The sequence below is a fragment of the Sus scrofa genome, chromosome 12 (assembly GCF_054392235.1).
Source record: "Sus scrofa isolate SSC_HxYL_T2T_F1_AM1 chromosome 12, Sscrofa_HxYL_maternal_Yorkshire_Landrace_v2.0, whole genome shotgun sequence".
Lineage (NCBI taxonomy): Eukaryota > Metazoa > Chordata > Mammalia > Artiodactyla > Suidae > Sus > Sus scrofa.
Window position 1 is genome coordinate 5,693,312 of NC_139394.1, and position 25,637 is coordinate 5,718,948.

General features: G+C 60.0%; 1 protein-coding gene across 6 annotated transcripts in view; it reads right to left on the bottom strand.

Annotated features, from left to right (window-relative positions):
* Positions 1 to 29: 29 nt before the first annotated feature.
* Positions 30 to 25,637, bottom strand: part of ITGB4 (integrin subunit beta 4) — a 36,443-nt gene continuing 10,835 nt past the window's right edge. For 3 of the 6 annotated variants that reach the window (XM_084983457.1, XM_084983456.1, XM_084983455.1), the window contains exons 8-39: positions 24,196 to 24,459; positions 23,577 to 23,666; positions 23,123 to 23,245; positions 22,612 to 22,776; positions 22,365 to 22,441; positions 21,014 to 21,216; positions 19,231 to 19,334; positions 19,013 to 19,111; positions 18,726 to 18,855; positions 18,028 to 18,150; positions 17,815 to 17,921; positions 17,288 to 17,321; positions 16,915 to 17,106; positions 16,558 to 16,661; positions 16,186 to 16,244; positions 16,036 to 16,059; positions 14,514 to 14,662; positions 14,238 to 14,417; positions 13,090 to 13,238; positions 9,050 to 9,254; positions 8,096 to 8,253; positions 7,587 to 7,767; positions 7,324 to 7,461; positions 4,980 to 5,162; positions 4,770 to 4,901; positions 2,762 to 2,998; positions 1,979 to 2,128; positions 1,266 to 1,454; positions 1,022 to 1,177; positions 776 to 940; positions 581 to 691; positions 30 to 468 (exon numbers count right to left, since the gene is read on the bottom strand). In XM_084983457.1, the coding sequence (XP_084839583.1) occupies positions 329 to 468; positions 581 to 691; positions 776 to 940; positions 1,022 to 1,177; positions 1,266 to 1,454; positions 1,979 to 2,128; positions 2,762 to 2,998; positions 4,770 to 4,901; positions 4,980 to 5,162; positions 7,324 to 7,461; positions 7,587 to 7,767; positions 8,096 to 8,253; positions 9,050 to 9,254; positions 13,090 to 13,238; positions 14,238 to 14,417; positions 14,514 to 14,662; positions 16,036 to 16,059; positions 16,186 to 16,244; positions 16,558 to 16,661; positions 16,915 to 17,106; positions 17,288 to 17,321; positions 17,815 to 17,921; positions 18,028 to 18,150; positions 18,726 to 18,855; positions 19,013 to 19,111; positions 19,231 to 19,334; positions 21,014 to 21,216; positions 22,365 to 22,441; positions 22,612 to 22,776; positions 23,123 to 23,245; positions 23,577 to 23,666; positions 24,196 to 24,459 (4,521 nt within the window). In that variant the 3' untranslated portion in view covers positions 30 to 328. Of the gene's footprint in view, positions 469 to 580; positions 692 to 775; positions 941 to 1,021; positions 1,178 to 1,265; positions 1,455 to 1,978; positions 2,129 to 2,470; positions 2,630 to 2,761; positions 2,999 to 3,523; positions 3,713 to 4,769; positions 4,902 to 4,979; positions 5,163 to 7,323; positions 7,462 to 7,586; positions 7,768 to 8,095; positions 8,254 to 9,049; positions 9,255 to 13,089; positions 13,239 to 14,237; positions 14,418 to 14,513; positions 14,663 to 16,035; positions 16,060 to 16,185; positions 16,245 to 16,557; positions 16,662 to 16,914; positions 17,107 to 17,287; positions 17,322 to 17,814; positions 17,922 to 18,027; positions 18,151 to 18,725; positions 18,856 to 19,012; positions 19,112 to 19,230; positions 19,335 to 21,013; positions 21,217 to 22,364; positions 22,442 to 22,611; positions 22,777 to 23,122; positions 23,246 to 23,576; positions 23,667 to 24,195; positions 24,460 to 25,637 lie in introns of all 6 variants that reach the window. The other 3 variants (XM_021066622.2, XM_084983454.1, XM_084983453.1) reach the window with 3 other exon arrangements.

Consider the following 25,637-nt stretch of genomic DNA (forward strand, 5'->3'; position numbering starts at 1 on the left):
CAGGAACAAGGACAAGGCAGAGTCGCGCGGTAGCTCAATCTTTTTATTAAGTGCAGAACAAAGCTGGGGCCTTGTCATGCTGGTCCCAGCTCTTTGGTTACAAAGGGTCTGGGGCCTGAGAGCAGGAGGGCAGCCAGCAGGGCCTGCCGGGACCTCGGCCCCCTTCATGCCTCGCAGAGGACACTTAGCCCCTGGTGTGCGGCCAGAGGCAGGGGTCCCGTGATCAGCAGGCGGTGGGCTGGGTCACCAGGGGTCCGAAGATGTAGCTGAGGCAGCGCCGGGGAGCGAGGGGGTGGGGCGGCGGCGGGGGGTGGCGGCGGCGGCGGGCTCAGCTCTGGAAGAACTGTTGGTCCACCTGGCTGCTGAGGGTGCCAGTGCTGGTCAGCGTCCGGCTCACAAACTCTTGTGTCACGTGCCGGGTGAGGGAGCCACTCGCTTCCAGGCGCTGGGACCCTAGGGTCAGTCCATCTGCGGGGGAGGAGGCCTTGAAGGACCTACCCGGGTCCCCACGCCACCCCCACCTCCTCTGGTAGCTCTGCGCTCCGCTGGGAGGCCCAGGAGGCCCTGCCCGGCAGCTCACCCAGCAGGAAGGGCTCGGCGGTGCTGGTGTGGGTGGTGGTGATGCTGCTGTACTCGCCCGACACTGGGAGCTGGAAGAGCCCCGAGTGGCTGCCCAGCTGTGGGAAGGGGCCTGGAGTGGGCAGAGGGGCTGGTCAGAAGGTGGGGCCAGGAGAAGGCATGGCCAGGGGCGGGCCGGGGCCGAGGCGGGGCCTACCTCCGTCCTGGGACTCGATGGTGATGATACCCTCGCGCTCTGGCCCGAAGCCTTGGGTGGTCTTGGCCTGCACCTTGAACTTGTAGGGCACGTTCTCGCTGAGGCCCGGCACGGTCAGCCGGCTCTCAGGGCTGTCGCCGTCCACCAGGAACGTGGTGGCTGGCTCTGGGCAGGGAAGGCGCCTTTAGCCTCAGTGGCCCCCTCTCCACCCCTCCCCTGGCTCCCCGACCCTGGGGCGAGCAGCACCTCCTCCGTGCGCCATCTCACACGTCACCAGGTAGCCGAGGATGTCCCCGTCCGGCCTGCGCGGCCGCTCCCAGCTCAGCTGCAGAGAATCTGGGCTCAGGGCGGTGAACACCAGTGGGCCTGGGGCACTGGGTGTGCTCAAAGTGAAGGCAGAGCCTGGGGGCAGTAGAGGAAGCATGTCAGCAGGTGGGTGGCAGGGTGGGTGGCAGGGTGGGGGCAACTATGGGGGTGGGGGGCAACTCACCCGGCAGGGGAAGGAGTGGGCTCTGTGGGTGCACCTGCGACTCGATGGTGATGACGCCCTCGCGCTCTGGGCCCCAGCCTTCCTGGCTCTGGGCCCGCACGCGGAACACGTAGGAGTGGTTGGGCAGAAGATCTTCTACCACCACTGATGTCTGGCTGGGGTTGGGGATGTTGAGCCGATGCAGCTCACCTGGGAAGGGGGTGGAGGCAGATGGTGGAGCAGCGTGATTCCTTATCATCCTACCCCTGGCCTAAATGTCCCCCCCCGCCCAAGGATTAGCTGTGGTTTGGATACAGGTGGCGTCAGGCGTGTATGGTATGGATGGTTGTTCAGGTTGTACACTGTGCAAGGGATATATGGAACCTGAAATCCCATCTGTGTGTGTTGGCCGTTTATGGGTCCAGGCCATGTTGATGTGTGTCTGTCCAGAGAGATGCCAGATTCCCAAAAAGGCATCTCATAGGCCAGCAGAGGCCCTGGGTCCCTAGGCCAGTGAGGCCTTGTTAGGGCAAACCTAGCAGTGGGAATGACCTGGAGAGAGGCCAGGGGAGATGGATGAGGACTCAGAAGAGGGGGGGCTTGGAAAGGATAGTTGCTCTCGGTAACACGGGGAGGGGGGCATTCATGTTTAGGGGACGTGGGTGGATTCTGGATGGGCATGTCAGCATGGGGCCAGGTTGTGCCCCCACAGCCCGACAGCAGCCACGCCTCACCGCCATTCAGCAGCTGGTACTCCACGCTGTAGCCCTGCAGTGCCCGCTCACACTGTGGCTCCTGCCAGCTCACTTTCAGAGATGTGGGTCCCAGGGCCGAGAACACCAGGCGGGTGGGTGTGTTGGGCACACCCGCAGCCAAGCGGGAGTCTGGAGACAGAAGGCCACGGTCAGTCTGCCTCAGGGTCCCGGGGCGGAGCTCCCTCAGCTGTAGTGTCTGTACTGACCCCCTCACCCTGTCCAGGCCACCCAGCACCTCCCAAGTGTTCTCAGGGTGGGTGTGGGCATGGCCTGTGCTGAGAGAGAGGGTGAGCCTGTGCGTCGACCCCCCCCCCCCCCGCCTGGCACCCCGCGAGGACAGAGGCTGTGTCAGGCACCAGCATGGATGTGGATGGGATGGAGGGTGAGGCGGTATGGGCGGTGGCGGCAGTGGTGGATGGCTGCGAGGTGGAGCAGGACAGCTGTGCGACACAGGATGGTGCCCCCCACTACCTGGGCGCCAAGAGAGCGCTGCTGGCCGCCCAGCCAGGATTATAGAGTCCCGTGAGTCCCCGGAGCGGGGGGACCCCTTCATCTGAGCCCGACTCCGGGCCCCCAGGGCCCAGGACAGCGGAAGCCTGCTCCTCCCGTCTTCCCAGATGGGAGGGAGGCCTAGGGCGGGACAAAACCAGAGTGAGGCCGGGAAGTGTGGGCTGGAGGATGGGCAGGAGGGGGCAGGAGGGGGCAGGAGGGGGCCGGTGGGCGGGGGCGCTGGAGGCGTGGATCAGCCGGAGGGGCACTCACTCTGGGAGGAGAGGGAGGTGAGGGTGGAGTAGTCCCGGGGCAGCGTGGCCGAGTGCGAGTGTTCCGTGCGGGTCAGCGAGTGGTAGTCCCGCGTGAGCGTGGAGGACGTGCTCAGTACGTGGCGGGGCAGGTGCGGGCTCAGGTGGGGGCCGTAGGCGGCGTTGCTCACGGTCATCCTGTGCAGGGAGTTGGCGCTGCCCGGGAAGGCACAGTCCATCCGCCCGTTCACCAGGTGCTCTGCGGGGGGACAGCGGGGTCACCTGGCCAGGCCCGCACCAGACCCGGAGCCCTGGGGGCAGCCACGACCCTGGGCATTCCTGGGGTCACCTACCCTCTGGGGGCCTTTGGTGTAACTACAACCAGGGACAGAGGCCCCCAGGTCCCTGCAGGGAGTCCAAGGGGCCCCCAGGCTTTTGCCTTCAGGTCCTCTGGCCCAGGAGGATGCCACTGTGGATGGCTGCTGACCTCAGCTGGGGGACTCACTGTCCCTGCAGTGAGCCCAGGGCCCTGAGAGCCCCCAGACGCCTGCCCTCGTGTCCCTGGGTGTCCTTGGGTACCAGCCCTTGCCCCCTGGACACAGCAGACTTGGATGCTATATGGCCTGGGGAGGGGGGCAGTCCAGCTTTGGGGAGAGCCCAGACGCCGGCCCTGGGGGCCCTGGGCTCTGGGGTCACAGCCAGGCCTTAATGGGTAGCCTGGCCGAAGCAGGCTCTGGCTGGAGCCCTGAGCCTAGGTGGGTGTGGGTTGGGGTGTGCCGGTCACCTCCCTCCCCGCCAGTGCCCCGCAGGCCCCCGCCGCCGTCCTCCGGGGGCCCGCGGGGCAGCTCGGCGGAGTCGGAGGAGCGGCGGCTGCTGGCGGAGAGGCGCGGGATGAGCTCCGGGGGCAGCCGCCACGTGACGCGCCGCAGGTCCAGCTCCTCCCCCAGCAGGGGCTCGAACTTCCAGCCGCTGCCTTGGGAACAACGAAGGGCCGCGTTGGCACCGCCAGCGGGCGCGGGCGGCTGCGCGGAGGGGCTGGGTGAGGCCGTTCTTGGGCTCTCTCGGCTGAGTGGGTGCAGGGGAGCCTGGCACCCATCCGAGAGATAGAAGAGGGCAGCCTGGGCCACAGCTGGTGGGGGAGACCCAGGGGCCAGAGCCCTGGCTCTGTCGCCAGCCGTGCGACTTCCTGCTCTGAGCCTCAGTTTCCCATCTGTATAACGGAGTCTTCGCTCCCCTGCCTGCCTGCCCCCAGGGACAAGTCCAGGAGCCAGAGGGCTTCCCAAGCCCAGTGTAGTGTTGCTGAGCTCCAGCACCCGATTCACACCAGCTGCTCTTCATCTTAGACCCTCAAGACCCCTGGGCTGGGGTCCTTAAACCCCAGCTCGGCCCCCTGGAGGCCAGGTATAGGCAAGGATGGGAGGAAATACAAATCCTGGAGGGTTTTCACTCATAGTGGTGTGGGACTGGCATCCCGTTTTACAGATGGGAAGACTGAGGCGCAGAGAGGGTAAGTGATGGCCTGGATTCCCACAATGGAGCCAGGGCTAAAACTGAGTCCCCAAGAGTCCCAGTTGAGGGCTCTTTGCATCACCCTGTGCAGGAATCAAGGGCAGAGGAGGAGCAGGGCCGGCGTGGCCCAGAACCAGGTGGCTGCTCGGGGGGCCTCTGGGCCAGGCCTGCTTCCTCCCACGTGGCCTCGGCCGTGGCCTGACTCCATGGCACGGCTGGGGGGCCTTCCGGACTCAAAACTTGCCAGTCCCATGTGCCTGAGCCCCTGTGCCTCTGCCCCGGGCACGTGCACACGATCCACGAGGGCCACGTCAGCTTCGTCCCCTCTGTACCCAGAGCCAGCATTGTGTCTGCCAAACTGCCGGCTTGGCAGGTAATCTTCTGGGGCCAAAAAGGGACTCTGAGTTCTGACGTTCATGCCCAGGGGTCACGGGCCCTTTTGCTCTCTCAGGACACCAGTGACAGCCTCGCCCTCTCCCCAGGATCCCCACCTTCCTCGCAGGGGCCCCAGGCTCCCTCACCAGTGTCATCGGAGACGCTGGGCCTCTGGCTGCCGGCCGGGGAGCGAAGCACGTCGTCACTGTACATGAGGAAGCTCTCGTAGTCCTCGCCGCCCTGGGCGTCCACGATGGGGATGTCGGGGATGATGGGGACTGCGGGGTGGGGGGGCATGAGCCAGGGCCCAGCCTCGGCCGCCTGCCCTCCCCTGTCCGCCCGGTGCCCCCACTCACTGGACATGGGCCGCTTGGGCTGGGTGGCCAGGTTGATGATGGCCTCTCGCTCAGGCCCCCAGCCTGCGCCGTTGCGAGCCTTGACCGTGTAGCGGTACGGCTGGGACTCCCGCAGGTTCTCGATGAGCAGCATCCGCCGCTTGGGGCTGTCCACCAGCACCTTCTTCATGGGCCCGATGGGTCCTGGGGCAGGGAGAGGGCTTCCGAGGGCCTGTCCGGCTCCCGGCCTGGTCCCGGCCTCTGAAGCAGCCGGAGCATCACACAGCCCCGGACCGAGGCGGGGAGCGAGCAGCTATTGAACCCCGGCCACGTGCCAGGCCCTGAGCACCTGGGCGTGACGGGCTTAGAGAAGTGTCACCAAGACGCCAAGGACTCGTCCCCAAGCTCGGTGGCAAGTCAGCCCTCCTGTCGCCTCTCCCAGTTCGTAAAGGGGCCCTGTGTCCGTGAGCCTCTGCGTGAGGCTGGTTCCAGAGGCGAGGGCGCCCTCACTCACCCCTGTGCCTCACCGCCCACCACCAGAGCCCTGATGCCCTGCAGAGGAGTCCGAGGCGGAGATACTCGGACACCTGCTGTGCCTGCCCTGGTCACCTGGGCGAGGACAGGAGGAGGGGCAAGCCCTCAGCTCGTGAGAGCTGAGGGCACCGGGGCAGGGGGGCTGCTATGCAAGAGGGCCGCTGGGGTCCCTCAGCGGAGAGCAGGGCTCAGCAGCTTTCCTCCCCGACGCCTAGAAGGGTGGACATGCTGCCCTGAGAGAGGAGGAGAGCCGAGCCTGCCCTGAGCCAGTCACCGTGCCTGAATCCAGGGGTGATAAGATGGGGCCCTCCACGTTGGAAGACGAGAAAATGTCCCAGTCTCCCAAGGGGTCCAAAGGACAGCACCTGATAAGCCTGGGGCCACCCGATCAGGAAACAGCTATGCTCAAAGAATGGGCTGGTGTTTGGCTGTGGGCCGGGGGTCGGGGTTCACTGCCGAGCGGGGCTGCCCTGCGCCTTGCCCCCTGCATCCCCCTTGCATCTGTCTGCCATGGGGGATGGGAAGGGGGCCACACCGAGGGGCTGATACCCTCGGGCCGGGAGGGCGGCTCCGCACATTTTTTCCTTTTTCTTTTTTTGGGCTGTGCCCATGGCATGCGGGAATTCCCGGGCCAGGGATCAAACCCACGCCACAGCAGTGGCAATACCAGACCCTTGGCCACTAAGCCACCAGAGCACGCTGCTCCACCCATCAGCACACCCGAGGCCTCAGAAGGCTAAAGCCATGGGCCGAAACCATCTGTCACTCCCAGGATTAAAAGCTGGGGTAGAAGAGACTGTGCGCCTTGGTCTGGGGGGGACCCGGTGTTATAAATTCAGAATGGGCCGAGGATGTGGGGCAGCTGCCTGTGCTTGGTCGGCCAGGCGACTAAAGAGCAAGGAGCCTGAGGCCCTGAACAATCTCGCCACCCCCTGCCCTGCTGGGTCACCCCGGGGGGGCTGAGCCTGGCCCACATGAGGGTCTGCAGGTGGTATTTGGGGGTGGTGAGCTCTCTGTTCCTAGGGCTAACCAAACAGAGGTGAGGATGCAAGGAGGAGGGCCCTGCACCAGGCAAGGGGTGGGGTTGGGTTCCCTCGGCTTGTTTCTCATCCTGACAACGGGCAGGGGCCGTCCCTCCTTCCAGGGCTGGGAAGAAGTAACTGTTCCACCAGGTGCTCTGGCCTAGAGCTGCCAGATAAAATCCTGCATGAAATGCACTAGAAAAACGTTTATCTGAAGTTCAGGGCGTCCTGTGTTTTGTTTTTTGTTTTTTTGCTTTTTAGGGCTTCCCCTGTGGCACATGAAGGTTCCCAGGCTAGGGATCGAATTGGAGCTGCAGCTGCCAGCCTACACCACAGCCTCAGTGACACCAGATCCGAGCCACATCTGTGACCTACACCACGGTTCAGGCAACAGCAGATAACCCACTGAGCAAGGCCAGGGATCGAACCCGAATCCTAATGGATACTACTAGTTGGGTTTGTTATCACTGAGCCACAATGGGGACTCTCGCCTCTGCTTTTATTTGCTGGATCTGTCCACTCTGGCCCTCAGAGAACCGTGTTAGGTTGAGCCACTTTAGTTACCTACATGGCCAGGCACCCCTGGACCTGCCACCCGACTGCACGTGTATAATCTCAGGCCTCCCATTCCCCACCTGCCCCGAGAGCTTCTGGCCTTGGCTTTGGAAGGCAACCCGGCCCAAACCTGACCATGAGCCCAATGATGCCTCAGGCAGCCAGACCTAGGGGCTCATCCACGGACCGGGACGGGGTAGCCTCCCTCCCTCCCACAGCTGCTGTCCCTGGGGGGCAGAAGAAGAGAGCCTTACGGTTGTCCTCGTTGACCAGGCCGTAGCAGACCTCATAGGCTGTGATCTCGCCGTTGGTCTCGGCCGGCTCGGCCCAGCTCAGCTGGGTGACCGTGGAGGAGACGACGTTGAAGGCCAGACGCCCGGGCTCGCTGGGGACTGGGGGGCGGTGCAGGAAGAGAGCTGTCAGCGACGGAGAGGGGACAGAGTTCGGGGAGGGGGCAGGGCCGGGCACACGGGCATCAGGGCAGCTGGGGGTGAGGCGGGATGTGGCAAGACCTCACCTTCCTGGTGGGTGCGACAGGACACCAGGGAACTGTAGGGGCCCTCGCCCTGCGCCCCGTAGGCGCACACCTTCATCTCATAGTCGCAGTACGGGTACAGGTTGGTGAGCTCCACTGAGGGCACTGTGCTGTCGAGGAGGTGGGCTTCGGACTCGGGGTCGCCCTGGATCCAGTACTTTACCTGCTCCCGGGGCGGGGCTGGTCAGTGGCGGACAGCAGGTGCAGAGCCCATTGTCCCTCCACGGACCCCTGCCCTTACTAAGGTCCGCTCTGCACACAGACACGGGGGGGTGAGTGACCTGCCAGCTTCACACTGTGGGGCTGGGCCAGAGCAGAGGTTTCCGGGCTGCTGGGACCACATCCCAGGAACTGGTCTTCCCTCTCCCCTGGGCGTGGACAGAGGTTTCTCCGCCCACTGAGGCCCAGCGTGCCCTCCCTTCTCCCTCCAGGGCCCTCTGGCTCAGGTGACCCACCTCTCCATCCACCACCCTCCCTGGCCCCCACCTTACCCTGTACCCTGTCGGCTTGCCAGGAGGGGGCAGCCAGTTGAAATGGATCTTCCGGGACCCAGCAGCCTTGGCATTGGGGTTCTGTGGGGCACCCAGTTCACCCCGGGGGGGTGGGGGCGATGACAGCGTCTGGTTTACAAAGTTCCGGTCCACTTCATCTGCAGTGGGTCACACCAGGGCAGGGCAGCCAGCTGACACCGCCACCTGCTTTGCGCAGGCAGGAACCCACCCTTGCCACCAGGGGGCGCGAGATGCCCAGTTAAACACCAGCCCTCTTCCCGCCCTCATGGTTCAACTGAGACCTGCCCAGAGGTTGGGGGTGGGGTCTCTGGGGGGCTGGCACCCTACTGGTGAGGCACAGGACATCCTCCCAAACTTAGTGGAGGGCCCAGGAGGGTCTCTGGAGGAATGAGAAGGAAGAGGGAGTTTGTCTGCCCCAGTCCTCCCTTTGGCAGCCAAGGGAATGAATGTCCCCCGTGGGAAGATTTGCTCCTCCAACGGCCCCCCTCTTCCCCCATCTCTGCAAGCCTCCTCTCTGGGGTGGGCTCACAGACTCCATTATACTGGAGGCTAAGGACTCATAAGAACTGTTTGACCCCTTCTGGGAACACCCACATTTTAGGCTGACGTCAAAGAGCTAAGGCCCATGGATGGGATTTACAGCCACCAGCAGGCCAATGGCCACGTGGCCCCAGCCTCTCTGATTGAGAGTAAGGTTGCCAGATAAATGAGGATGCCTAGTTAAATCAGAATTCCGGATAAACAACAAACACTTTTAAAGGATAAGTATATCCCAAATAGTGCCTGGGATATACTCCTACTACACACGGGGACATAATTTATCTGAGAGTCACCTTTACTTGGGCATCCCGCATTTTTACTTGCTAAGACTGTCAGCCTTAGTCAAGAGGCCCCCAGCCCGCCTTGCTTAAGCTGACCCCAGGCTCTGCTTACCTCGGTCCCCAATGATGACAGTGGCCAAGTGGGGCTGGCCCAGGCGGGCCCCGAACTTGGGATTGCTGAGTTGGATGTAGAAGCGGCGGGGCTGGCGGCCTCGCAGGAGGGAGTCCATCTCTTGCAGCTCCAGGAGCTTCACCTGCAGCTCCTTCCAGGTTTCCCCAGGTTGGAACAGCAGTTCACCCTCTGCAGGGATGTAGTCCTGGGAGTGGGAAGGGGTCAAGGTCAGGTCAGGCGTGAGGGATGAGTCAGGGCCACATGTCCCCCCACCCCCACCTCACAGATACTGCAGAGACGCTCACACACAGACTGTCCCACGTGGACACAGAACGGCTCATATTTATACAGCTCCTCTTGTGCATCGAGCAGGTTACAAATACTAGCTTATTTCATCCTCACAGTGGTGTGAGATGTATTATTGTTCCCATTTAACAGGTGAGGAAATTGAGGCACGCAGAGGTGAAGAAACCTACCCGAGTTCATAGAGGCAGTTGTGGTGGAGCTGGGATTTGAACCAAGGCACAGAGAGAGACAGGGATGTCGATATGGAGGGTCCCACATAGGCGGACACTCAGCTGCGGGGGAGTGGAGATTGGCAGGCCCCACCCAGGGAGGGAAGAACTTTTCCCTGCGCTGTGGCTCTGAAGTCCAGGATCCCACCAGCCTCTGGCCCTGCCTCCCAAGTAGGGGGTTTCCATCAGCTCCAGCTTCTTTTTTTTTTTTCCAATGCCCCCCAGTTTTCCTAAGCATCCAGGGATAAAAGTGTACCTGCGGGGGGCAGAGAACTGCAACACGGGTGCAGGAATCCTTCTCACGACACCACTAGGTGGCGCTGCAAGCCAACATTTAACTCCAGGCACCACTAGCCAAGCCCGCTCGCTGCTCAAGGAGGGACAAGCTCAGAGACTATAAAACCCAGAAGCTGAGATCAGCAACTATAAGAAAAGCGGGAGTTGCCTGCAAGACAACTGACCCGTGGAGGGAGGGGACACTTCGAAAGAGTCAGAGTCACAGAAGACAAAGCCAGGGAATTATTCTGGATTTAGGGAGACTAAAGACAAATGACAACAAAATGCTTTGCTAGACCCTTCCCTGGTTCTGAATTGGGGTAGAGGGGAGCTATAAGGGACATTACTGGGCCATATGGAACATGGGGGGATCTGAACTTGGACTAATTATAAGTTACAAGGACTGTGTGACATTTCTTAAGTTTGGTAATTCTCTTGTAGTTATGTAGCGTGAGCTTGTTCTCAGCAGGTGCCTGCAGAAGGGTTTAGGGTCTGCGTCATGTCTATAACTTACTTGGAATAGCTGAGCAAACAAAAGTAGACCGAACATAATTCTCTCTCGCTCGCTACAGTTATGTAGAAATACAGATCTATCTGTATGTATATTTGTGCATGTATATATCTATACAGAAAGAGAGAGAATAACTTTTAAAAATGGGTGAATCTGGAGTTCCCACCGTGGCACAAAGGGATCAGTGGTGTCTGGGGAGCACTGGGATGCAGGTTTGATCCCCAGCCCAGCACAGTGGGTTAAGGATACGGTGTTGCCACAGGTGGGGCTTGGGTCACACAGCTGTGGCTCAGATCTGATCCCTGGCCTGGGAACTCCACATGCTGCGGGGCGGCCAAAAAAGAAAAATAAAAAACATGGGTGACTCTAGAAGAATAAAAACCACCCAGGAGTTCTGTGGTGGCTCAGTAGATTAAGAATCCGGCATTGTCTCTGGGGTGGCACAAGTTCGACCCCTGGCCCAGGAACTTCCGTAAGTCATGGGCGTGGCCAAAAACAACCCCAAAACACCGGGTAAAGGGTAAATCGGTGTTCATTTTATTGATCTTCCCATTTTTTTCTGTAAGTTTGAAGTTTTTCAAAACAACAAATTGGAAAATAATAAATATCTTTTTTAAAAAATGGTTCAATACCAAGGCATTTTTATAAAAAGCATAATAGGATAGCCACCTTGTCTATAATATGGCATATTCAATGAATGTCATGATAGACAGTTTCCATCATGGCTCAGTGGAAACGAATCTGACTAGCATCCATGAGGGCGCAGGTTCGATCCCTGGCTTCTCTCAGTGGGTTAAGGATCTGGCATTGCTGTGAGCTGTGGTGTAGGTTGCAGATACGGCTCAGATCCCGTGTTGCTGTGGCTGTGGTGTAGGCCGGCAGCTACAGCTCCGATTCGATCCCTAGCCTAGGAATCTCCATATGCTGTGGGTGTGGCCCTAAAAAGACCAAAAAAAAAAAAAGAAAAGAAAAGAAAAGAAAAGAAAAAGTTACAGCATATGAATTCCTCTTTGGAATTTTTATTGGGAGACTGGAGCAGAACTTTTCCTACAGATAGAAAGAGGTAAAGAGGAGGGTATGTGCTGGGACCTTCAGAGCACACACTTGCCCCCATGATTTGCCGAGCAGGCCTGTGGGCTGGTAAGACTACACTGTATTATTACTCTTTTGGCCGCACCCTCGGCATGTGGAAATTGCCAGACCAGGGATCAAACCCAAGCCCCAGCAGTGACAACGCCAAATCCTTGGCCACCAGGTGAACTTCTCGACTGTATTACCTTTTTCCCCCCACGCTCATGGCATATGGAAGTTCCTGGGCCAGGGATGGAACCTGAGCTGCAGCTGCAACCTATGCCAACGGCAATGCCAGATCCTTAACCCACTGTGCTGGACCAGGGGAGGAACTTGCACTGCTATAGAGACAATGCTGGATCTTTAACCTGCTCTGCCACAGTGGCAACTCCCTGTATTTCTTTTTTTCCGTTTTTTTTTTTTTTTTTTTTGAGGTATAGTCGATTTAGAATGTTGTGCCAATTTCTGCTATACAGCGAAGTATTACTTTTTTTTTTTTTTTTTTTTTTGCTTTTTTGCTTTTTAGGGCCACACCTGTGGCATATAGAAGTTCCCAGGCTAGGGGTCAAATCAGAGCTATAGCTGCTGGCCTATACCAGAGCCACAACAATGCAGGATCCGAGCTGAGTCTGTGACCTACACTACAGCTTGAGGCAACACTGGATCCTTAACCCACTGAGCGAGGCTGAGGATCGAACCTGTCTCCTTATGGATACTAGTCAGGTTTGTTAACTACTGAGCCACAGGAACTCCAAAAGTATTACTTTTTGAGTGAAGTTTTGATGTAAGTATTTTTAGTTTTAAAATGTTGGTGGAGTTCCCTGGCGGCTCGGTGGATTAAGGACCTGGCATTGTCACTGTTGTGGTGTGGGTTTGATCCTTGGACCTGGAACTTCTGCATGCTGCAGGCGTGGCCAGAGCAAAAACAAAAGTGCTGGTAATAAATTTAGAAAAACCAACCAACCTGTAAGCCAAACCAAGTGTGTCTACCACCTGGATTTGGCTGCTCCCTGAGACCGGGGTCCAGTGACAAGGGGGTCACCAGCCCACTATGTGGCCCTCTCTGCCCTGAAGGGCTGCTCCTGTGGTATAGCCCAAGGGAGGGCCTGCTAGCAAACAATGACAGTCCTTGGGGGGTCTGCTTGGGGACATGGGAGTTCCCGTCATGGCTCAACAGGTTAAGAACCTGACAAGTATCCACGAGGACTCGGGTTTGATCCCTGGCCGCCCTCAGTGGCTTAAGGATCTGGTGTTACTGCAAGCTGCGTGGGTTGCAGATGTGGCTCAGATCTGGTTTGCTGTGGCTGTGGTGTAGGCTGGCCACTGTAGCTCCTATTTGAACCCTAGTCTGGGAACGTCCATGTGCCTCGGGTGCCGCCCTAAAAAGAAAAAAGAGTCCCTGAACTGAAGCAGATGAAGAGGCTGGCTGTCCTGCCGGATTTTGGGATCTTGGAAGGGGATACAGATGGTTTGGACACAATGGGGCCTCAGCCAGGGCCTCGTGCCCCTGGGGTAGGACACCCTGCTGCAGGGTGGCAGGAGCAGGTGGACCTGTTCTTGGGAGGCCAGTCAGGGGCACCATCTGCAGCCAGGGACTCAGGCAGCTGCCCTGCCCTTCTCCCGCTGGGTCCCTGGGATGTGCCCTTGACCCTGTGGTGGAGACTCACCCGGCTGCCATGTGCTGTGTTGTCCTGTGTGCGGTAGGAGACCTGGGACCTGCCGTTGTCCAGGACACGCCGGACGACGGGGATGCGGGCCACGTGCTCCCCGCTGCTGACAAAGTACTCGGGCTGCTCAAAGGACACGATCCCGCTGGCTGCAAGGGGGCGGGCGCCGGTCAGGGGGTCCCGGGCCAGTCCCTTCTCCACTCCTGCCCGGCCCAGCCCAGCCTCCCTGTCCCTGGGGAGGGCGGAGGAGGGGGATGGAAAAGTCTTCCAGAAAACACTGAGGGGCCAAAACAGTGTCCAGCTGACATCCTGGAAGGGTCAGGGCAGAGAAGGGAGGCCCGGAGCGGGGCAAGACCAGAGAGGAGCTGGGGCAGAGCAGGGCTAAGCCCCTAAGCAGGGACCAGCATGGGCCCCCTCTGGACGCAGGAAAGACATTATCCACCAGTCCAGGTTCCCCGAGGAGCTAGCCAGGGGGGCAAAGCCAGGGGCAGTGTCTGATGCCTTACCCACCCCTCCAGGTAGGATGGGCGGACAAGCCCCCAGTTCCCTTCCCGCTTTGATGTCCTGGCATCCAAGGGAAGCCCGTTGTCTAAGTTCGAAGGCCACATGGAGTTCCCACTGTGGCTCGGCAGGTTAAGAACCCATCTAGTATCCATGCAGATGCAGGTTTGATCCCTGGCCTCGCTCAGTCGGTTAAGGATCTGGTGTTGCCATGAGCTGTGGTGTAGGTCACAGATGCGGCTCAGATCCCGCATGGCTGTGGCTGTGGCTGTGGTGTAGGCCGGCAGCTACAGCTCTGATTCGACCCCTAGCCTGGGACCTTCCATGTGCCACGGGAGCGGCCCTAAAAAGACACACACACACAAAGGCCCCAGGCAGAGAAGACCTTGGGGAGGGATGCAGGCTGGTTCCAGGGATGCGGCACCCCCAGTGGTTGTGAGACAAGTTCCCTCACTGAGTGCTTATTACCAGGCACACACCCTCCCAGAGCCTGATACCCATTTTACAGATGGAGAAACAGAGGCTCAGAGGTCAAGTCACCTGCCTGGGCCACGCGGCCAGGCCTCACTTCCACTTGGATGTAAGGATGAACCAGGGGCCCTGGAGCCCCCTTGTGCCCCCCGCCCTGCTCCCCTCCCCCGACGGACCTTGCTCCTTGATGATCGTGATGTTTACCAGGCGGCGGCCGAGGGTGGCAGTGCCCACGGGCACATCGATGGCCTCCACCAGCAGCTGCTTCTCATCGTCGTCCTCAGGCCGGATGAAGAGAGGCACCCGCACATCCACCAGCTCCACGCCTTCCTGGAACTCCACCATGCCCCGGGCATCTGGGAAGGGGATGGGGAGTGGTCGGTGGGGGTGGTCAGGGGGCCGCACGGGGGCAGGAGGTGAGAGGGAGCCGTGCGGGGCAGAAGCCCACCTACCCTGGTCTGCCGTGAGGGTGTAGTAGCCGCGGGCCACCTTGAGGTCGTGGAAGGCCCCCTGCTCCACGTGCTTCTCCGTCAGCTTCAGCAGGGCCTGCTTGGCCGAGCGGGGCGCCATCAGCACCGTGTCCACAATGGTGTGGTCCTGCCTGGGAGTCGGGTGGGGAGGTGGCAGAGTGGCTGGGAGGCTGGCACGTGTCCCTGCTCGCCCCTCCCGCCTGTCCTCTCTCCGGCAGGGGGACAAGAGTCCGGGCAGCAAAAAGCGGTCTTCAGAGCCAGACAGTCCCAGAGGCCCCACGCTGCCCTCACCCCCTCACCCCGCAGTCTCAGTGGTCCCAGCTGCTGCACCAAGACGGGCTGGTGATGCAGGAGTAGAGGCGGGACAGCAAAGATGTTAAGAACTTCCTGGGTTCGAATCCTGGCTCTATATCTTAATCGCTGGGTGACCTTGGGCAAGTCACTTAACCTCTCTGATGCTCGGTTTCCTCGACTATGAAATGGGAGCGGCAATGGTACCTACCTCAGTGGGTTGCTAAGAGGTTGAATAAGACCACCACACACATGAGGCCCTTAGAACAAGGGCTGGTCTAAAAGTGCTGGTCTAGGAGTTCCTGTCACGGCTCAGTGGTTAAGGAACCCAACTAGGAACCATGAGGTTGCAGGTTCGATCCCTGGCCTTGCTCAGTGGGTTAAAGATCTGGTGTTGTCGTGAGCTGTGGTGTAGATCACAGACGCAGCTTGGATCCAGCATTGCTATGGCTGTGGTGTAGGCCGGCGGCTACAGCTCTGATTAGACCCCCAGCCTGGGAACCTCCATATGCTGCAGGAGCGGCCCTAGAAAAGACAGAAAGACAAAAATAAAAACATAAATAAAAAATAAAAGTGCTGGTCTAAGTGGTTCTTGATGGTGCTGTGCTCAGTGAGAGCTGCCGTCTATCACTGTGAGCCCCGCACTCTCTGCATGGAGCCCTCGCCCCCTACGCTCCCCCTGAGGGGCCAGGACTCAGGGCAGGAACTGGGAAAGAGGTGTGCGACCCGCTAGACCATCTTCCTGGCACCCAGCTGTGCCTCCAGGATCGAGGCCTCTGGCCTCGGAGGAGGACTGGAGCTGGGCACGGGCTACCCCTGGCCCTGGGCGAGGGGCTGCAGCTCCGTCCCCCGTGGTTCGCCTGTTCTAGCTCAGGGGCTGGCTCTTGGTGAGGGCTTAGGGCTTAGTGTTGGTATTTGTTCAGTGAAGGTCCTACCCCAGGACAGACACAAACAGCCCTTCTTTCTAATGGGATGGGGGATGAGGGTGGGGGTGGGGGTGGGGGTGGGGGTGGGGATGAGGATGGGGTGGGGGTGAGGGTGGGGGTGGGGGATGAGGATGGGGGTGGGGGTGGGGGTCGGGTGAGGGTGGGGGTGGGGGTGGGGGTGGGGGTGGGGATGAGAGTGGGGTGGGGGTGGGGGTGGGGGTGGGGGCAGCGAGGGCGGGGCAGGTGCTTGGGGCTGGGACTACCCTACCCATGTGTCTTCAACTCACTTTTTCCCAGCGTTGGGCTGCTGCCTGTGGGAAACAAAGTGGGGACCATGAGCCAGATGGCCCCTGGGGTGGAGGCACCACCAGCTCCGGGAAAATCCCCTGGAGTCTGTGGGCAGCTCCCCCGCCCAACCGAGGGCACCCGGGACCCACCGGAACTTGGTCTGCTGGACCTGGTGCGCGCCTGCGATTTGTCTGTACACCTCGTTCAGCTGCCAGGCAGAAGAGGGCTGTGAGCCCCGGGGCCCAGGGGAGCCTCTCCACCCAGAGCCATCCACCCCCGAGGACCCCTCAGGTTGGTGGGGGGCTGTGGCCAGGAGCACACACACCGCCTTTGCCCTTCTGGAAGCTTCCACTGGGAACAGATCCCAGAGTGGCCCCAGGCCAGGCGCATGTCCAAGGAAGCCCCCCTTTCCTGCCCGGAAAATCCAGGTTCCAGGGCTGCTTCCCTTTGCTCTCCCACCACCCGGCTCACACCCAGCCCAGAGATGCCAGCTGCCCGGGATCAGCTTCTTCGGTGCTTACGTTCTCCTCCACCTCCTGGCGCAGCTGGTCGCACTCTCGGGTGTCAGGCTTCAGCAGGTTCTCGGTGCAAAGGCGGGCAAGGCGCAGGGACAGCCCGTAGGGCACTAGGGGTGGGCGGGGGGGGGCTGTCAGCTCCCAGTACATTGGGCCTCGCAGAAGCTCCCCCAGGAGCCATGCTCAGACGAGGGGACCCCTGAGGCCGGAGCACCATCAGGAAAGGTAGAAGGTGGCCAGGCCTATGCCTGAGCCCAGACCCGAGAGAACAGGTCTGTGAGCCCAGACCCAGGATCCACAGTGAACATGTCCCAGACGCTAAAGGCAGCGCCGAGAGCCGTGGTGCCCAGTCCCAGCCCTCACCCAGCTCCGTGGGGTTGATGCCGGCGGCGTGCGAGGCAAAGCCAGGCCGCTGCACGTTGTTGGTGATCTTCCAGCGGACCGTGTCCCGCCCTTTGAGGTTCCCGCTGCGCAGCATGGGCGTGTCCAGGTGGTCCGATGCCATCAGGTTCTCCCGCAGCATGTAGTGGTCTTCCTTGAAGCCCACCATGTGACCTGCGGGACAGGGTGCTCGGTGTGGAGGGGCCCCTCCCTAGATCCGCCCTGCCACTCCCCTGCAGGTGGGACCCCAGGGCCTCCCGCCCCTGTCCAGCCTTGGCCCCCCTTCCCCTCCACCCCAGCTGGAGGGAAGAGCGGTCAGCCCCACCCCCCACCCCCTGCCGATGTCAGGCCGCACCTCGGTTGCAGCAAGGGAGTAGTGCCAGGCAGGCCTAGAAGACAAGGTGGTGGGGATGAGGGCCGGGCCAGCTGCCCCAGCCCAGGTCAGCCCCACCAGCCACGCCTCCCACCCACACCAATGGCCCAGGCGCAGGGATCGAGCGGTGGGGCACACAGGGTGAGGGGGGGGCAGAGGCCTTCCAAAAGTTTGTGCCCTGGGTCCCTGGTCCTGCCGTATACTCTGTAAAGGTTCTGTGACCAAACCTATTTGGGAAGCACTGAATTCATTCCCTAGAGTTTCACTATGCCTACAGCTAGATCAAAGGCTCTGAGAAGTCCTGCAGAGGAGAATCCATTTTCTCAAACGTATTTGATGACCCAGCTCCTTTTCTCTGTATCACACATGAATATCCCACAACACTGGGGGTTACTGCCGAATGTTGCCCCTGCCCCCTACAATTCTGTATCCCAGGCCGTGCCATCCTGTCCCCTGTCCCTCTTGCTGTCCTCCCCAGCGAGACTGTCAGCTCCTGGGGGAGCCCTCACCTTGCAGCAGGCACAGTACTTCCAGCAGAGCAGCAGCAACAGGGCCGGGAACAGCAGGAGGAAGATGAGCAGGGGGATGAGCCACCAGAAGGTGCCGGGAGGGCACTCTGGGGGGGGCGGGGGAAGAGGAAGGAGTCGGTGCCATGTCTCTGCCCCCCACCCCCTGGGGCTCCGACAGGCCGCCCACCTCCCCCAGCCGGCCTGCCAGCTCACCCTTCCTCCTCTGCACCAGGACGGTGCTGTTGGGCCCGGGGGCGCCATCACCCTCGACGGTGTAACTGTAGGTACAGTCGTCGTCCTCGTCCCGGAAGGAGCAGTACTCCACCACCTCCTCCGCTGCACCCGCAGACGGTCAGCAGGGCACCCAAGCCCCCCGGGGCCACCTCGGGGCCTGGTGAGGCGTCCACTCCTCACCACAGCCCTACTATGGGCCCCAGCGCCCCCCCCCATCACTTCCCGGAGGAAGACAATGCAAGCTCCCGGCAAACTGTGCTTAGGGATGGGGCGAGGCGGGGCCCCCAGCCCCGGAGTGTCAAAGGCTGCAAATCTGTGCCTGTCCTGGGCATCACTCAGGAGCTGGGCTTCTAGAACGTTTTACTGACCCAGAGGAGAGGAGGCTGAGTGCCTCCATGGTCCAAGTACATGTCTTTGCTGTGTTCGTGGCCCTGCCCAGCTCTCTGCCCCCTGCCTAAGCCAGATGTCCCCTTCCGCAGGTCTGGGAGCCTGGCCGGACTGTGTGCCCCCTGCCTGGGCCCGGGTGCTTATCTGGATGCTGCGACCACCCCCAGGTCTGGGGGCCCTCTTCCCGGGCTGCTTCTCTTCAATCTGAATTGTGAGCCCATTGGCCAGATGAGTGACACCCCTCCCCCCGCCAGACGCCCCCTGCCTAGCCCTCTTTCTCTGCCTCATACCTTTCTTAAGCTCATCTACCATCTTGACCTTGAAACTGCACTCCTTGCACGTGTGCCCTTTCTTCTCTCCGGTGCCCCATGCCTGGCACTGCACGCAGGAGCGCAGGTCCTCACAGAGGCCCAGGCGGATCTGGGTGGGTGAGGAGGGACAGAGAGGCACTGTGCTGGGTGGCCCCCGCCAGGCCCACTCCTGCAAACTCATACCCTTGGCCACCTCCTATGCCCTCCCGTCCGTCCTGCCCCACACCTCGGGTCCCCATGCCCACACCCGGGGAATCCGGCCTCACCGCTGAGTGGTTGATCTCGCAGACAGTGTCCGTGTACAAGGACTGTTGGTTGCAGTGGCAGCGGCCACACTCACAGTTGCCACGCCCATTACAGACGCCCTGAGATGAGAGGAGGCACCAGTGAGCCAGCTGTGCCTCCATCCCTGCCCAAGAGGGAGGGTGGTCCTGATCGGGTCGCTTCCACCGCCCTGCCCTGCCTGCCTCATGCCCAGGCCTACCCCATTGCTGTCGATGCAGGTAGCATTGCTGAGAGGACAGTCACAGCTCAAGCCTGTCCAGCCCGGCTCACACACACACTGGCCCATGGAGCAGCGTCCCCGGTCTGCAAAGAAGGGGAGGGGAGGGGAGAGGGGAGGCACATTTGCACCTGCAGTCCAGGCTGCCCACCTGCTGGGAAGGGCCTGCAGGAGCTGCCTTGGGAGCTAGGATGTCTCCAGCTGGGGCGCAGAGCCACCTCTACCTGGTTCCCTTGGAACCTCCTTCTCACCAGCTGCTCCATTCTGCCCTTCTCCCTTCTGCTCTGCAGCCAGAGCAGTCACCCCCCAAACACACATCCAATCATTGGCTCCCTGTTTGAGACCCTTGAATGAGTTCTGGCCAATGCAATAAGGTAAGAAAAAGAAATAAAACCTACGTATTGGAAAGTAAGACTATTATTGGTCATTAGTTGCAAGTATCAGAAACGTGTTGGAGTTCCCATGTGGCTCAGCAGAAACGAATCTGACTAGCATCCATGAGGATACAGGTTCGATCCCTGGCCCCCCTCAGTGGGTTAAAGCTCTGGCGTTGCTGGGAGCTGTGGTGTAGGTCACAGACAAGGCTGAGAATCATCATCGCAGGGCACCCAAGCCCCCCGTGGCTGTGGTGTAGGCTGGCACCTGCAGCTCCAATTCGACCCCTAACCTGGGAACCTCCATATGCTGTGGGTGCGGCCCTAAAAAGACAAAAAACAAAAATGAGAAACAAACAAAAAAAGGAAACATGGGAGTTCCATGATGTTGCAGCAGAAACAAATCTGACGAGGAACCGTGAGGTTGCGGGTTTGATCCCTGGCCTTGCTCAGTGGGTTAAGGATCCAGCGTTGCTGTGGCTGTGATGTAGGCTGGCAGCTACAGGTCCAATTTGACCCCTAGCCTGGGAAACTCCATACGCCACAGGTGTGGCCCTAAAAAAACAAAAGACAAAAAAAAAAAAAAAAGTATTTGATGAGTGGATTTTCATTCATTCTCCTCCATTCACCCAGTCTTTCACTGTGGCCTCTGTCTGAGTTCTGTACGCCTGCTCTGGAAGCCCTGGCTCGACCATGTGCCCATGGCCTGGGCCCACACTGTGGGGCTACAAAGCAAGCATCTCTCCAGGCTGCGCCTGCCAGAAATGTAGCATCTTAATTTTTTTTCTTTTTTGGGGGGGGCTGATATATGGATGTTCCTGGGCTAGGGGTTGAATCAGAGCTGCAGCTGCTGGCCTACACCACAGCCATGGCAACACCAGATCTGAGCTGCATCTGTGACCTACACTGCACTTGTGGCAACGCCAGATCCTTAACCCACTGAGAGAGGCCAGGGATTGAACCCGCAACCTCGTGGTTACTAGTTGGGTTCTTAACCACTGAACCGCAGCGGGAACTCCAATGTAGCATCTTCTGAGAGAAGAAAGATTGCCATGCCATATAGCATCTGTCACTGAGGGGTGAGCTGGGTGGTACCCACCCTAGTGAGATTGGAGAGCAGAGAAGGGGGGTGGGCACAGATTGGAGGACCTCAGGGGAGTGCTGTGGCAGCAGGGGCCTTGGAGATCAAGTTTGTAGAGGAGGCAAGAGGTCAAGGTTGGGGCTGGACTTGGGGGAGGCGCTCAGGGAAGGTGGAGGGCCGGTCCTGAACGTGGGGCTTCTGACTTGGGGCGTGGCTCTCCCCACCTGGGGTCTGATGGGAAAGCCAGTGGTTGGGGCGGGGGCTGGGCTCCCAGGCCACCCCAACCGCCCTGCACCGCCCAGCAGCTCACCATTGCAGAGGAAGCCGGAGGTGCGGGGACACTGGAAGTTGTCGTATTCGCAGAACTGGCCCTCGTAGCGGCCCTCGCCGTAGCACACGCAGTGCCCACACTGGCACTCGCCCCGCCCGGAACACGGCTTGTCCTCGCCCTCCCGCAGGCAAGGCTCCAGGTCGCTCAGGGAGCCCGTGCGGCAGTTACAGGTTTTGCCGCTCCTGCAGGGAGAGCTGGTTACTTCCCCAGAGCAGCCCAGCAGGAGGGCCGGGGCTCTCACTAGCCCATTTTACAGATGAGGAAATGGAGGCTCTGGGTGGGCTCTGGAGGGTCCGAGTCACGCAGACAGCCGGTGGCCAAGCGGAGCCTCAAACCTTGTCCCCTGAGACCCTCCCAGGGTCCGTCCCTCAAGTCATGACAGCCTTGCTCGATGTCTTAGAGCTTTAAAAGCCCTTACTCTCACTCCCATTCGCTCACGACTCACTTCGGATCAGGCAACACATGCCCACGGCTCAGACACGAAGGATTCCAAAGGGAGGGCGAGCAAGTGAAGCCTCTGTCCCGAGCCTGTCCCCTGACACCCTGATGACTGCCACCCTGAGTCTTACACGTCTTTCCAGAAATCCTCCCTATCTGTGTGTTTCCTTTTTTTTTTTTTTTTTTTTTGGCTTTTTTAGGGCCACACTTGTGGCATATGGAGGTTCTCAGGCTAGGGGTCGAATCGGAGCTATAGCTGTCAGCCTACACCACAGCCACAGCAACATGGGATCCAAGCTGTGTCTGCGACCTGCACCACAGCTCATGGCAACGCCAGATCCTTAACCCACCCAGCGAAGCCAGGGATTGAACCCCTCATGGTTCCTAGTCGGATTCATTTCCACTGCACCATGACGGGAACTCCCTGTATTTCATTTTTTTTTAATTAAAAAAATTTTTTTTGACTTTTTTTTTTTTAAAGTGCCACATCCACAGCAAATGAAAGTTGCCAGGCTAGGGGTTGAGTTGGAGCTTCAACTGCCAGCCTACACCACAGCCACAGCAACACAGGATCTGAGCCTTGTCTGCCAACTATACCACAGCTCACGGCAATGCTGGATCGTTAACCCACAGAGAAAGGCCAGGGACTGAACCAGCGTCCTTGTGGATACTGGTCGGATTCATTACCGCTGAGCCTCAGGGGAGCTCCCTCTGTGCATTTCAAAGTGCTTTGGACAGGATCTACCTGCCCACTGGACATGCTCCTTTTCTAGCCCTTTCTATGACGGCTGCCACCCCACCCTCAGCCGGCCCACCCAGTGTGTCCAGCATCAGAGCCCTTCCCTGGGAGCTGCTGGCATGCTGGGTGCCAGCCTTGCCCCCGCACACTCACCAGCCCTCGCTGCACACACAGTGTCCGCACATGAAGTCCCCGTGGAAGCTGCAGCGAGGTGACTGCTCCTCTTTTTGCTGGAAGGAAATTGTGGGTGGGGTGTGGGGGAGGGGTGAGCGACGTTGCACATTCCTGCAGCCTCTGGCCCTCAGGGCTCCCCAAAAGGGAGATGGGGCCACAGGAGGCTCTGCTTCGTCACTCCAAGCTCGGCCTCGGCCTCCCTCCCCGGGGAGGGCCCGCATCGTACCAGCTCACAGGAACACACGTCACAGATAATGTCCACATCCATCCTGAGGCCATCGGAGAAGGAGGGCTTCAGATGGATGTTGCCCTTCTGGTCCGCTTCTGGCAGCTGGCACACGTGAGTCCCGTCCAGGTCCTCGATGGCCCGCAGCTGCACTTGGTACGTGCCCTGCCGGGGCCCCACTGTCAGCCAAGGCAGGTCCAGTCCGGCCGGATGACTGGTGGGCAGGCTTCAGGGAAGTGCCTGGCCCCTGACACCCGGCTCCCTGCCCGCCCTTCCTCAGGGCTGCAGACTTGCTGGTCCAGCCACAGGCACGACAACGACCGCGCCGTCACCAGGGCCGCCTTCGGCCCATTCGCGCATCTGAGCCACCCTGCTCCCTGCGCTGAGGCATCTCCAGTGAGCACCCATGGGCTGACCCGGGGCGTTGCCGCCAGATTGGTCCACCTCGGAGGAGGCCCCCAGGGGGCTCGTCCCACCCCCCCACCGCCCACGGGTCCCCAGGGAGGCGTACCACTTCCCCCCGCCGGATGTGGAAGGACCCCGTGTCGGTCTTTAGGAATATCTTGGAGGTGACCTCGGTCCGCAGGCCTCGGGGGCTTTCCAGAGCCCGGATGTCCAGGTTGGAGCGGATACGCTGAAAGACGCCAGGCCGTCACTGGCCCTGGGGGAGCCCTGGGGGGGCCCTGGGGGAGCCCTGGGGGGGCCCTGGGGGAGCCCGGGCTTCCTCACCCTGGCCTGGCCTGGCCGCCCTCCCACCCGCGCGGAGGTCCCAGCGTGGTGGGGTCAAGGGAGCAGAGCCGGGGGCAGGAGCCTGAGGCCGGGGGCAGGAGCCTGAGGCCGGGGCCAGGCGCAGGGGGGCTCCCTAGGGACCCCGGGCGACCCTCCCTCCTGTTTCTCGGGCCCCCACCCCTCGGCTTTCTCCCCAGCCCCAGCCCAGAAGGTGCGGAGCCCGCACTGCCCCTCACGTCAAAGGCCTCCCGCAGCAGATCCAGGATGTTGGACGAGTCCTCCTGCAGCACCCCCAGCGAAGAGACCGGGAAATACGAGGACAGCTTCTGCAGGAGAGGACGTGGGGCTCAGACTCTGACAAGCATCCTCTCTCGGAATCCAGGCAACAGCTCTGGGGTTCACCCACTTTTTTCTTTTATTTATTTTTTGTCTTTTTAGCCCCCCCCCCGTGGCATATGGAGGTTCCTAGGCTAGGGGTCGAATCAGAGCTGTAACTACCAGCCTACACCACAGCCACAGCAGCAGGGGATCTGAGCCACATCTGTAACCTACCCCACAGCTCACGGCAACGCCAAAGCCTTAACCCACTGAGCGAGGCCAGGGATCAAACCCGCATCCTCATGGATACTAGTCGGGTTCGTGACCTGCTGAGCCACAACAGGAACTCCTGGGGTTCACCCACTTTGCAGATGGGGAAGCTAAGGCCTGACTGTGCATTCTTGGGCCTGTGCTTTTAGCCTCCACTTGCTTGGGAGTGGCGTTGGCCTCCCCTTCCCACCAGGGCCCATCCTAAGTTTTGGGGGGGTGTCTGAGAAATTCCCCAGCGCCCCCCGCCCCCCCCACCCCGTGCGGCACCTCGTAGTAGCTGTAGGAGTAGTTGGTGACGGCGAAGATGGGGATGATGTTGTGTCGGCCGAGCAGGCGCACCAGGGTGGGTACCGACGGGTAGTCCTGCGCCTTGTACTGGGTATAGGTGCCCGTGGCGTCCAGGTGGCACTCCTCATCGTTGCGCTTCATGATGCCGGCCAGCACGTTGGCACCGTCGGCCTCGTAGTGGAAGGCTGACTCGGTGGAGAACACGAGCAAGTGGGTGCTGTCAGGGCGCCAGCCGATGTCCCTCTGGGGGGAGCAAGGAGGGGGTGCCAGTCCAGCAGGCTGCCTGCCGTGACCTTCACCGCAGGGTCATGCACAGGCCCAGCAAGAGCAGGGGCTGTGCCCACAGCGGCACTGAGCAAGATCTGAAGCAGGTTTAGCCAGCTGTCCCCATAACGTCTTAACCGCTCTGCCAGGCTGTCTCGACTGCATAGAAGAAGGTACACCGCGCCACCTTCAATGAAAGAGGCGGTTTAAAATAGGTACAGCAGGAGTTCCCCTTGCGGCTCAGTGGGTTCAGAACCCAACCCTGTCTCTCTGAGGATATGGGTTGGATCCCTGGCCTCACTCAGTGGGTTAAGGATTCGGCATTGCCGTGAGTTGTGGGGTAGGTCGCAGATGTGCCTCGGATCTGGTGTGGCTGTGACTGTGGTGTAGGCTGGCAGCTGCAGGTCTGATTCGACCCCTAGCCTGGGAACCTCCATATGCTTCAGATGCAGCTGTAAAAAGAAAAAAAAAAAAAAAAGAGGTACAGCTATGTGTGGTAATTTGTTAGAGAAATTGGCGGTGAAAACCATGTATTACAAGAGAAAATGTTTATGATAGTGCTAAGTAAAAAAGAAAAGCCGGGAGTTCCCGTTGTGGCACAGTGGTTAACGAATCCAACTAGGAACCATGAGGTTGCGGGTTCGGTCCCTGCCCTTGCTCAGTGGGTTAAGGATCCGGCATTGCTGTGAGCTGTGGTGTAGGTCACAGACGCGGCTCGGATCCTGCATTGCTGTGGCTCTGGCATAGGCTGGGAGCTACAGCTCCGATTCGACCCCTAGCCTGGGAACCTCCATATGCTGCAGAAGTGGCCCAAGAATAGCAAAAAGACAAAAAAAAAAAAAAAAAAAAAAAAAAAGAAAAAAGAAAAGCCGGTTTCAAAAAAAAAAAAAAAAGGCCTCATAACCATACACACACTGATTCCAACCACATAAAATAAAAGGGAACAAAATATGCCTGCGAGATATCAAGTGACTGGCTGGCTGATGCTGGTGAAATTATGGGCAATTTCCGCTCTTTGTTTTGCAAATTGTCTGTAATATGGATACATTATTTTCAAAATGAGAAAACTGATATGCCCATAAAAAGAAGGACCCTCTTGCAGCACAGCTGGAGCCTGGCATTAGCAGGGAGATTGGATAGGAGGCTGGCCTCAGGGC